Source organism: Brachyhypopomus gauderio, chromosome 11 (genome assembly GCF_052324685.1).
Source record: "Brachyhypopomus gauderio isolate BG-103 chromosome 11, BGAUD_0.2, whole genome shotgun sequence".
In the NCBI taxonomy this organism is placed as follows: Eukaryota; Metazoa; Chordata; class Actinopteri; order Gymnotiformes; family Hypopomidae; genus Brachyhypopomus; species Brachyhypopomus gauderio.
In genome coordinates this window covers 11,517,602-11,530,101 of record NC_135221.1, presented here as the reverse complement: position 1 = coordinate 11,530,101, position 12,500 = coordinate 11,517,602, and the positions used below count along the sequence as shown (strand labels likewise).

Here is a 12,500-nt window from a genome sequence, read left to right as displayed (position 1 = left end):
ACAAATCTCGCTGTGGAATACTGCAGTCAAGCCCATTTTTACGAGCCGTCATTCCGTTTGCAGTGACAATGGTTGACATTTTTATACATAGAGGCTATAATCAGTTTAGGTTTTGCAATCAAAATAAATCGTTTTTCAATGGTCAGGAAACAGTAATCGTTACGACAGGAAATCTAACAAGTTTAAAAATTCGTTTAATCCGGCGTTTAATTCAAAATCGCACAGAAACTACGGCGAAACATGTGGGACATTACGTTACTGGATTCACATGTAGAATAAGGTGTATCTCACTGGTCAGGAGGGGATGGAGCGGTCTCGCGCTGTCTCTCCAACAACACGCACTTCTCACTGTATGGAGCCAGTTGGCCGAGTTTCATGGCAGCAGTTGGCCACGCCCACCAGCAGACCCGACTCTCAAGTGTAGCCTCTGATTGGTTGAGGGGATTGCGGTCCTGAGACTGAGCGCTAGGACTGAGCCTCGCGTTCGGCAGTATGCACTGAAGATGCGTGTGGTGCGCTACATTGAGAACTGTGTTGTGAACCAACCTCAGCCACAGACTGGATATTTTCAAAGAAGCCACATTTTTGGCAAATGAAGTCGAACTGAGAGTCTAAATATACCAGACGCTAAATTTATCACTAATCAGTACTTTAAAGGAGGATTTTGTTTCGCTCTGGCCGGACTACGACCTGATGATACGCCATAGGTCTCTTCTGAAGAAATTTTCAGCAAGAAATCATCTTTGACTTTCTTTGACTTATAACCGAGGAAGCACGTCTAGCTCAATTGGGAATACTGGAGGATTGTGAGCTGGACAAGTACAATTAAGACTGGTTCATGCAGCATCATCGTTGTTCCGTTTTCTGAGATTGGCCGATATTCTAGCCTACAGTTTTACTCTCAATCTGGATTCTTTACCGCTTCAATGGATACGCGCTTCGACTGGGCTAATTACGGATTGAAGATGAGAGGAATCCTGAATATGAGAGACATCCTGATTTGAACATATTCAAATTAGGAATTATTCCAAGTTGAATTATGTGGATTTGGCATAAACCGTTCATATAGAGCCATTTATTTCAAATAATCATGTGTGAGGAATTATGGTGATAAACCTGATTTTTATTGAACTGTAAAATTTGTAATCTTTCGTTAACACTCATAAGTTATGGACCTGTTAATCTTTGGAGATTCTTTTTTCTTTCGTTGACACAAAATGGTCGGCTCACAATATTGGTCTATAATACGCTGCCGTCTTATGTGAACTTCGCCTACATGCAAATGCTCAGTGATTTTTGTCGTTCATAATGCATTCACGTTTTTTAATTTTTGGTTTTTTTTTTTTGGATGATGCAAGAATCTGTTTCTATGAAAAGACTGCAATGAAGTGAAAGAAACTCGACCGCAGTTCCGGCCATTCCGATGAATTGCACCGCAGCTACAAGTATTTTCGTTTGTTTTAAAGGATATTTGTCGGACGTCATTTTGAAGAAATGAACCTAGCCCACTGGGACGTCTGTCAACGTCGCTCCTAGCAGTAGATGGTTATGCAAATAACTGAAAGAAAGAAGCCATCAACAGGTATTCTGCATTCAAAGGAAATGGATTTCGTACAAATAATTTTGTGTTTTCTCGTGTACTGGACTGGGGCCAATGCTGTTTTCAATTTGAAATATACGGTGGAAGAAGAACTGCGGGGAGGGACGAAGATCGCCAACGTTACAGCAGACGCAAAAGTTGCAGGCTTCGCCCTGGGGAACCGACAGCCTTATTTGAGAGTGATCTCAAATTCGGATGCGCGATGGGTTAATCTGAGCCCCGCCGGACTACTCCTCACCAAGCAGAAAATTGATCGGGATGCTATTTGCCGACAGACACCGAAGTGTATTATCTCTTTGGAAGTGATGTCAAACTCGATGGAGATCTGTGTGATTAAAATTGAGATTATTGACGTAAACGACAACGCACCCCGTTTTCCCACCAACCACATTGACATAGAGATCTCGGAAAATGCCGCTCCAGGAACCAGATTTCCCCTAGAGGGGGCAAGCGATCCGGACTCAGGAAGCAACGGCATCCAAACCTACACAATTACCCCCAATGACATTTTCGGGTTGGAAATTAAGACCAGGGGAGACGGATCTAAAATTGCAGAGCTTGTGGTAGAAAAGACTCTTGATAGAGAGACCCAGTCGCACTATATGTTTGAAATCACCGCCGAGGATGGGGGCGACCCCCCCAAGACTGGAACCGTGCAACTAAACATCAAAGTAACTGACTCAAATGATAACAATCCAGTCTTTGATGAGCCCGTGTACACCGTTAGCGTGATGGAAAACTCTCCTATAAACACAATGGTCATAGACCTGAACGCAACCGACCCGGATGAAGGGACCAACGGTGAGGTTGTATACTCGTTCATTAATTTTGTGTCAAATCTGACTAAACAGATGTTCAAGATTGATCCCAGAACCGGTGTTATAACCGTGAATGGCATTTTGGACCACGAAGAATTGCGTGTGCACGAAATAGACGTTCAAGCCAAAGATCTGGGTCCAAATTCCATCCCGGCTCACTGCAAAGTAATTGTCAATGTAATAGACGTCAACGATAATGCACCAGAAATTAAACTTCTGTCGGAAAACAGCGAGATGGTGGAGGTGAGTGAGAACGCACCTCTCGGATATGTCATCGCGCTGGTGAGAGTGTCAGACAACGACTCGGGCGCAAATGGGAAAGTGCAGTGCAGACTGCAGGGCAACGTGCCTTTCAGGCTGAACGAGTTCGAGAGCTTCTCCACCTTACTTGTTGATGGGCGGCTAGACAGGGAGCAGAGAGACACCTACAATCTGACCATCCTGGCCGAGGACAGCGGTTACCCGCCTTTGAGAAGCTTAAAGTCCTTTGCAGTTAAAGTAACGGACGAAAACGACAACCCTCCCTATTTCACCAAACCGCATTACCAAGCCATGGTGCTGGAGAACAACGTGCCAGGCGCGTTCCTGCTGGCGGTGTCCGCCCGGGACCCCGACATGGGCATGAACGGTACAGTGTCTTATGAAATCATCAAATCAGAAGTCAGGGGGATGTCTGTGGAATCATATGTAACTGTAAACTCAAACGGTGAGATTTACGGGGTAAGAGCTTTTAATCATGAAGATACACGAACATTTGAGTTTAAAGTGTCGGCCAAAGATGGGGGTGATCCTTCTCTAACCAGCAACGCCACGGTGCGCATCGTGGTGCTGGATGTGAATGACAACACACCTGTGATGACAACTCCACCACTGGTTAACGGAACCGCGGAGGTTTACATTCCCAAAAATGCTGGAGTTGGTTTTTTGGTTACTCAGATCAAGGCCGATGACTACGACGAGGGTGAAAACGGAAGGTTAACGTATTCAATCTCGGAGGGCGACGTGGCATACTTTGAAATCGATCAGGTTAATGGCGAGGTGCGGACCACCAAAACGTTCGGGGAAAACTCAAAGCCATCCTACCAAGTCACTGTTGTGGCCCACGACCACGGCCAGACGTCTTTATCTGCTTCTGCATACATTGTTATCTACCTCTCCCCGGACCTTAACACGCAGGAACAGATCGGCCACGTCAACCTGTCACTCATCTTCATCATCGCCCTTGGCTCCATCGCTGCCATCCTCTTCGTCACCATGATCATTGTGGCAGTCAAGTGTAAACGGGACAACAAGGAAATCCGAACGTACAACTGCAGGTACCTAAACAATTTCTGAAACGGCTTCACTGGTTTTGCGCACAGCTTTACGTATGGCCCACTGTAGTTGAGTGTTATTCGTAAAATTATCTACAAGTGCAGCCTGGAGATATAACACCCCCCCCCCCCCTCTCCAGGTGAAGACGTCTGTAAGGCGAATGAGACGCATGATTAATGTTTTAGTTCACATCGGTCGTTGCTGTGTGGACGTGCATGTAATATTCTGTTTGTGCATGTAAGGTGATGTTGTGTGCCTGTAAGGTGATGTTCTGTGCATGTGTGGGCCTTGGCTACAGCCGAGAAAGACTGCAGTAGCGAGATGTAACCAGCAGAAAGAAAATTTGCAGCAGGTGATACGTGGCTGTGTAAAACGACTGTATTTTTAATATTTATTGACATCACGTCTTCTCATTTAAAGAAAAAGAATAACATAATAGACATTTCGTCCCACCTTCTTCTCATTTAGGATATTCGGCCTAGATGTTTCTAACTTTGAAAAGTCATATGCACCATATTAAAACGAGCTGCACTATCTGAAAATGTCGGTTTCTTGTTGAAAAATTGTGTCACCGTACATATTCGACTATAACACTGCTATAAAAGGCATGCGTAACACCATTTATTCTATTATACTACTCCTATCTGCCAGAGCTGCCCATCAACAACAAGAGAGAACAAAGCAGCGTGTTCTTTATGCATACAGAATTAGCCCGGGCTGCTCTTTAACTGACAGGGCAGAGCAAAGGAATTCAGAGTGAAAAGAATTCAGTGATTTCAATCGTCTGTTTTCCACAGCCCCTGTAACTTAACCTGACTAGCAGTCTGACAAAAAAAAAAGACCATGATGTCCATATTTATTGTGGCTATAATAAATATGGGTGAAAAGCGAAACAAAAAATGCATAGTAATAGTCTTGACTTTTGCACAGGCCAAAATAATGTTTTGTTCGACTAGTGAACTTAGAGTCTTTATTCATCTGTTACGTAGACCTCAAAGTTGACTCTCAATCGCTACACTACCACACACCATTTCAATGTAGATTGCTTTGGCAAATTTAACCTGAAGCCATAGTTATATTTCAATTTTTTTGTTGACTGCAACATATCCATAGTTAATATGGTTTTGTGTGAGAGGTCATCATAATGCATGATAGATATATTTACTTGAAGGCCTTTATTCTGAGAGGCTGCAGGGTGGCTGGTGAGGTGCTTTGTGTAGATTGCAGTGGTTCACATTTATTTAGTCTCTCTAGACATAACCCTGATGGAGGCTCTCAGCTCTCCCAGCAGGGGGTTAGTGAGAGCGCTTGATATGCATTCCTTGTGATGTACTCAGAGTCCTTTTTCTGGCTAATCCAACATCCACTGGCTCGCATTCCCAGTAAAGGGCAGCTGAAAGCTTGATGTGGCGGCATCGATTACAAAAACATACCAAATCAGATGCACAGAGTAGCAGGTAAAGCACGTATAAATAACAATAGCCAAAAAATAATGTTTGATTGTGATGTTAGAATATTAAGATTACAAAATGAACAATTTCCAGGTAACAAAATCAATTAAGAACTAAACAGAATGTCAAAAGTGTATCAAAATGTCAAAAAATCGACGGAACTAAATTACCATAAAATTTGTAAACACCTGTTCTTTAAAAATATTTATGCTACAAAGAATCCACTTTTGTTTAGACATGTTCAAATCCTACTGCATGTTGTTTTTGGGCAGTACGTCTGTGCTCCCCTTATTTACAACCATCTGCTCAGTCGTAGTTTTTCAACCCTGTCTGCCTGCCATTTGCGAACCATGTACAAGTGAGCACAGAGAGATCCAGTCATTCAGATCCAGGGATCTAGTTCCTGTTCCTGTTCCTGAGAAAAATGTCTCCCTGCTTGTTATTCATTTTGAGTCAGAGAAGAAAAGCAGCCATTGCATGTGCTCCGATGGTTAAGGTCATTTTGCCCCAGTAGTAAAAGTGTCGACACCCCCCCCCCCCCCCCCAAACAATAAATAATAATAGAAAAAGAGCAAAGGCTCTAAGTAAATGTAAAAAATGAGTTGTCAATGAATGGAGCAACCAGTAAAGCAGAATCTGTAATAGGGTTTGGGGCTAATAAAGGTTCCCTTGGGGAGAACGGAGGGTCCAGTGGGCAAACTCACAGACCTCATGAACTCACGCCTGCGTGTCCGCAGTGGAATTAGCACAGGCCCAGCTACCTCGTCTGAATCTCAATATCCCTCCTGTAGTGTGATTAGAATCCAAATCTACTGCTTGTCCGAAGTAAGGCTAGTGGCTAAGACATTAAAATTTGTCTCCAACCGCCAATGGAGGCTCGCCAGTACGTAACGCAAAAAGAAAGGATTGAGTGTATGCTGGCATTTGAATATTATTGCTCACTCTTTTCATGGTGTTGTGTGTCATTCGTCGGTGTGTGTGCTGCTGTGGTCTGGCATGTTTGCATTGTGCTGCTTGTTTGTGACAAGTTGAGCCGCCGAGCATGAAAATGTAAACAAATGAGGATTGTGGGTTCCATCTGTGACCGGAGGCCCCGGGGCCACGGGCCCCTCTCTGGCTGCGCCAACCGAGCCAGGCCGGGGCACCTCAGTCAGCACTAAAGCTGCCCTGACCTGCCCTGGCCCGGCCTGGCCCGGCCTGGACTGGGTGTGTGGTGGGAAAGGCAGAGCACTGCTTTATTGAGTCTGTTCAGTTTCTTCTACCTACGCAGGGTGGCTGAGTACTCCTACGGCAACCAGAAGAAGTCCAGCAAGAAGAAGAAGTTGAGCAAGAACGACATCCGTCTGGTGCCGCGAGACGTGGAGGAGACGGACAAGATGAACGTGGTGAGTTGCTCGTCCCTCACCTCGTCGCTCAACTACTTCGACTACCACCAGCAGACCCTGCCGCTGGGGTGCAGGCGCTCCGAGAGCACCTTCCTCAACGTGGAGAACCAGAACTCCAGGAACGCCGCACCCAACCACGGCTACCACCGCACCTTCACCGGGCAGGGTCCGCAGCAGCCTGACCTCATCATCAACGGCGTGCCACTGCCAGAGGTGAGAGCCGCTCTAATCAGATCTCCAGCCTGCCGTGAGATGGCGACAGGCGTCTGGGGGGGGGGGGGGGGGGGGGGTATGGGAGGGCAGGGAGGCGTGGGAGGAGCATGGGGGTGGAAGGCATCGTGAAGGCCAGAGACAATCACAGTCATTCGAGGGCAACTTGGGAGTGTGCTAGGTAACAGGTAGTCTATGGTAGTTGTGGCTGTGAGCAGTGATTTGACCAGAGCAGACAGATGACTCACGTTGCCAGTACTGGGTGTTTTCCCAGGATGATGTACGCTTTCACACTTAACATGATGACCGTGACACAAATGAGCTAGACACCTACGTTTGGATGGTGCTGATGATGCAGCAGAGTGTTGAGCGGGCGCTGGGCTGCTGCCAGCCTGGATTATGTGGCCACTTCTGCTTCTGCTGTTTCTCCGTACTTGTTTTGTTTTTGCTTTGCTTTGTTTTGCTTTGTGCCGGGCCGCTGCGCGCGAGCCCGGCGCCTGAACATCTGCGAAAAGCACTGACCCAGCTAATCGCCGGCGCCGCATGTCATTTCAGGTGCGAGCGTTAAGAATAATCATCAGCTAAACGGCCGGTGCATGAGGCGGGCCCATACTGCTGCTCGGGGCAGGTGGGCCCAGGCCGTGCGAGTCTCTGTTCGGATGCGCGCAGGCCCATGCTGGGCCGGACGGGTGGATGCACAATCAAACCAAGAAAAGCTTCAGTTCACGGGGAGTGAGCACCACCCTGCAGATCTTTAGCTCATGGATTTATGAGATGGGGAGACCTGTGCACTGACTCGAGGGTCTGTGGGATACACAGAGGGCTGCATGAAGGAGTGCAATGCTATTAAAGGGCTGAGGTGGAATGTAAAATTGGGCTAAAAAGATAATTGGGTAAAAATGTCTCGTGCATATGTCGTCTGTGTACCTGCTGGTCTGGGGAGGGGGGCCGCTGAGGTATGCCACAGCAAACTGGGAGGCATCAGACTTGCATTGAAGCACTGATTGGGTTTTCCCAGTACTACCTTTATTTCTTTTAAGATCAGGGGGGTCATTCAAAAACACTGAAAGGCATGTTAGGCAGAGGCCATTGTTCCTGGCAGATGTTACATTAAGGCTGGTTCGAATCTGCGTTTTGGACAATGGGAGCACGGCGTCGATGGAGTAGAGTTAACCGCACCTCTGCGGCGCACGACGGCCTGCACCTTGTGGTGGGCTGAAAGTGCGCACCGGCTTGACGGAGGAATTACTGAGCGTTGTAAAAGCAAATGTAGTAGCCAGGCATATTGGCTTAAGCCCCTAATAAGAGCACCTTGGCAACAGGATTAAGGGGCCTCTATTTGTCTCGGCTGACGAATAAAAAAAAGAACAGTAGGGGGAAGAAATAAGGCGGCAGATTGAGTGTGATGATCTCCGATTCAAAGCTCCCTCGCCTGATAGCTATGCATTAGAGGAGCGAGGGAGAGGAAAACAGGGAGACAGAGAGGGAGGGAGAGAGAGAGTGGGAGAGGGAGAGCGCTAATGCCAGGCGCCTGGGCTTTTTCCAATTTTCTCTTGGCCAGTGATTGTTCTGATAAAGCCCAGCGCTCGTTTGCATGCAAGCTCCATAAGGCACGGCGCTCCACCTGACGCTGACAAACGTCTCTTTGACCACTGCGCTGCGTACCCTTCCTCCGAGCCGGGAGACGGAGTGATGATGGCATTAGGGCTAATCCCTCTCATGTGTATTTGTGTGCCTGAGTGAGACAGGTCTTTTATTTTCCTCCCTCCCATGGTTGAATGGAGTGGCCCAAATTATTTCTCCATCATTGTGACGTTTATAGAAGACAGTGGCTCAATTTCCAGATATTGCTGTTTAAGAAAAATCTTGTCAGCGTAATTACATACCCATTTATATGGAGCACAAACAAACACTGCAGCTGTGAAATGGCCGATAATAGCTTTGTCATGCTTTGCAAGCCTGGGCTTGAAGGCACTTGACTGCACTGAAGGCGGGGTTTCCCAGAGGTCTAGCCAGGACACACTGACTCGTGCACAGTTCTGATTAACACTGCTTCTCGCCAGACCCAAAAATACCCAGCTGAGGCCCCTGGGCTGCTGTGTAACCATTCATATTTCAAACGGCATTTGGAGATGTGGTTTGTGCGTTTACAGGCTCCCGTTTGCACCATATCTTCCCTAGATTTATTCACTAAAGAGCTTTGGTAATATTTAGCCAAACGGAAAGCCATTTATGAAGCCTCAGCCTTATTTAAATCGTTCACTAATTCCTGACTGATTATTGGTTGGCTAATTTAGGAGGTTTGATTGGAGGCAGTGCTGCTGCTCCTGATATTGCATGTGTGCACACTGAGAGAGAAAGCATCTGTGACAGATATCCTAGTAGGAAGAGATGCCAGTTGATGAGGAACAACTGCTAACTTACCAGCCATGAGCATCGTAGTTCAAGACCTCCAGAGCACAAGGCCAGCTTCCTGCTAATACCGTCCTCCCTAGAGATGGTTTCATGCTGACTGTCCCTGAGGTATCAGGCTCTTTTTTGTTTTGAGCAAGCATGGTAGTTAAATGTGGTTTACACCGCATGTGGTTTACCCGCAGAGTTATACGCACGCCAAAAAGACCCAGACTCCTGCCAATTACACCAGAGCTCACAATTACACCAGAGCGGTTCGCAAAGGATTCTTTAGAGCTGGGGAGTGCTCGCGGCAATACCGTTTTGAATTGGTAGCATGTGTTATGCTTCACACCACCTGCGATACAGTTAATAAGATAAAATTCTGCAGGATATTGATCTGCATTGAATTAACTTTATGTGAAAAGATATGGCAGGTTCATTCAGCTGAATCTCATTAGAGTGCTAAATGGAGTGGAAAAAGGGAGGCCTACCCCCTTCGTTTTTTCCTTCGAAGATCTACATCGCATTTTTGTTCGAGAAAATCTGTCCATGACTTTGCCAAGTTTTGCTCAATGCTAATTGAAGTACTCCTCCACCAGATGCTGGCATTCTGCTACCTGGGAAATTACTCCATAAATCCCACAGCTAGCATATGGGACTCAGATACAGTGTAATCTGTAAGCTTAGATGCTCAGTAAGCACCCTTCGACAAAGGTCCAAAAACACCCTCGTGTTTAGAGCGGGCCTGCACATATGCTGTGCCACAAAGCGTCAGCACGAGTTTTGAACGCGAAAAAGATCTGCAGTGTTGCTGCAGAACCTTCCTGCGTTTGTTTTCCCGTACGTGTAAAGCCCGAGTATCTCAACAGGCTTGCGGCAGGAGCTTCATGTTCTCCAGCCATCAGGCACCGACTGCACACGCTCACGTGTTGTTTTGAGTATTCAAAGCAAATGTCACGCTGTACTGGTGTTCTACACATCTGTGGCTGCCGGTGGTGCCAATCACGCACAACCCCCCACCCCCCAACCCCCCCAGGTCTGCTCTCTCTCTCTCTCTCCCTCACAGTCTCTCTCTCTCTGTCTCACTCTCTTTCTCACTCACTCTCACTCTCTCGCACTCTGTTTAAAAATCTTAATTGCACTGATGTTACTTTATACAACCTTGCTTGAAAATGATAATCAAACTGTAGTTAGAGGGGGAAAAAAACAGCAGCCTTCCTTCCTGTCAAAACTTCAGATTATTAATAGGGCTGCAGTATCTGCTGTATGTATGGTATTCATTAGCTATTTTTCTTTCTCCTCCATCATAATCTTTCCCCCATTCCCATGTAGTTCTGGGTGTGGATGGTTCCCATCATTGTCCTGCCATCCAAGTCAAGCTTTTTCATACGGATTAAGCCGATGACATATGACACTAAGTATTTTTGGACATGGATGGTTTGAGTAATTTAAAGCAGTGTGATTTTGTGTTCCTTCAGTTTTCATCTCACTTACCCAATTAATCATCCTAGATTCCATACACGATCATGTAAAAGTCACAGTGTGATGCCTCACGGAAGGCTTCCTGTCAGCCAGACTGCGATCTGGACGAGCCGCCATTTTAGCAGCTTCACAGGTGCTGTCCATCTCTCTTAGAGGGGACGAAATCTGACAAAGAAGGGAAAAATAAACACCACTGACACACATATACACACATACAAATACAAATACACACACACACACACACACACACACACATACTTATACGGTTATATATAGCAGGAGAGAGAGAGAGAGAGAGAGAGAGAGAGAGAGAGAAAGAGAGAGACAAAGAGAGAGAGAGAAAGGGAGACAAATGTTTTAGATGAAGATAAAAGTTATGTAAGGAGGTTCTATTTGGGCATCGCTGATGTTGGTCTTCTAGTGCTCCTTTGCTAAAGGAGGTACAAGTGAGCCTCCCTCTGTGCAGCAGGAATGCCTTGTAGTTGCTCAACCACCAACGTATGCCAATGTTAGAGCACCACAATAACAAACAAGTTCATTTGCTCTTAATCATTCTAATGTCGAGCTTGTGGATGAAGCCTTCATGGGCTCCGTAATGAGAAAAGCCATAATCTTTGTGACTCTGATTTAGGGCAAAGTTATTGTGAATGTGGAGGGCGAGGAGCCTGCAAACAATTGCACCATGGAGACGTTTACGAGCCTCACAGCAGGTGGCCATGGCCACAGGGTCCAGCCGTCACCACTGTGGTGCTCCTTTATCCAAGGGAGAGCAGAAATATGCCAGAAGCCAGTGGTGTTTCCTGGGGGTGTGGCCGGGTGGGACAATGGGGGCGTGGCCTGTGGCTGGGCTGCAGAGAGTTGGCGCAGGGGGACATGGAGCTGTAGACGCAGCATGACTCGGTGATGGCTCCTCTCCATCGTGTGGTGCGCGGGCGATCTGTCGACCAGGAGTGGCTGGGGTAATTACAAGAGTCGGAAATGGAAAAATGAGCCAAAGCAAATCAGAGAGAGAGAGAGAGAGAGAGAGAGAGAGAGAGAGAGAGAGAGAGAGAGAGAGAGAGAGAGAGAGAGAGAGAGAGAGAGAGAGGGAGAGAGAGAGACAGAGAGTGAGCAAGGGAGACATTTTACATGCATGATTGTGTTTTTATATGGACAGTAATCTTTTTTTTTCTTTGCATTTCTTTATTTCTTTTTCCTTTTCAATTCGATTATGAATGAAAATGAATTGTGTCCCTGATCTCTACATGAGTGGTTTCTATAGAGCAGAAGTGTGTGTTGTCTGCTCATCACGCACTCTTCGCCTGCTAAACAGTATTATTCATCTCCATGAAATTGTGCACAGCACCTGAAAATGTGAATTTAGGCCTCTACCTACTTGCTAAAAAAGAGGATAGGACTGCTGGATCCACAGACAAAAGGCACATACGAGTTTAACATTATCTTAAAAAAAATCTAAATTGCTATCTACCACAAGCTTATTACAAAGCACATTATGACAAAGCACGTGGTGTAGTCTGAACAGAATTCATAAATTATGTGGTTTTCAACATTTAATAAAATAATCGGATTAATTGAAAAATCTGCTAAGATAATGTGAATGAGTTAAAAATCTTTTTTACCTTCACAGTTGAACATATCAGCAGTTGATCTCAGTGGTATTTATCTCCCATAGGTTATCCTGAACTCAGTTTCCACAGCCTGAAAAAGAAAGTCATGGACATTTTCTCAAAGCTCAGAGTCTCAGAGCCATATGACCCCTAGAACTCATGTCTTGGTTTTTTGATAAGAGAAGGTCTGTGATGTATAGAACCTCAGTACCCAGAAATGTAATTAAATTGTACAAGAT

At 46.0% G+C, this 12,500-nt stretch overlaps 1 protein-coding gene across 4 annotated transcripts in view; it reads left to right on the top strand.

Moving 5' to 3' along the window:
• Positions 1–756: 756 nt before the first annotated feature.
• Positions 757–12,500, top strand: part of pcdh19 (protocadherin 19) — a 47,877-nt gene continuing 36,133 nt past the window's right edge. Inside the window, exons 1-2 of one of the 4 annotated variants that reach the window (XM_077021920.1) lie at positions 757–3,734; positions 6,454–6,568. In XM_077021920.1, the coding sequence (XP_076878035.1) occupies positions 1,543–3,734; positions 6,454–6,568 (2,307 nt within the window). In that variant the 5' untranslated portion in view covers positions 757–1,542. Of the gene's footprint in view, positions 3,735–6,435; positions 6,782–12,500 lie in introns of all 4 variants that reach the window. The other 3 variants (XM_077021918.1, XM_077021919.1, XM_077021917.1) reach the window with 3 other exon arrangements.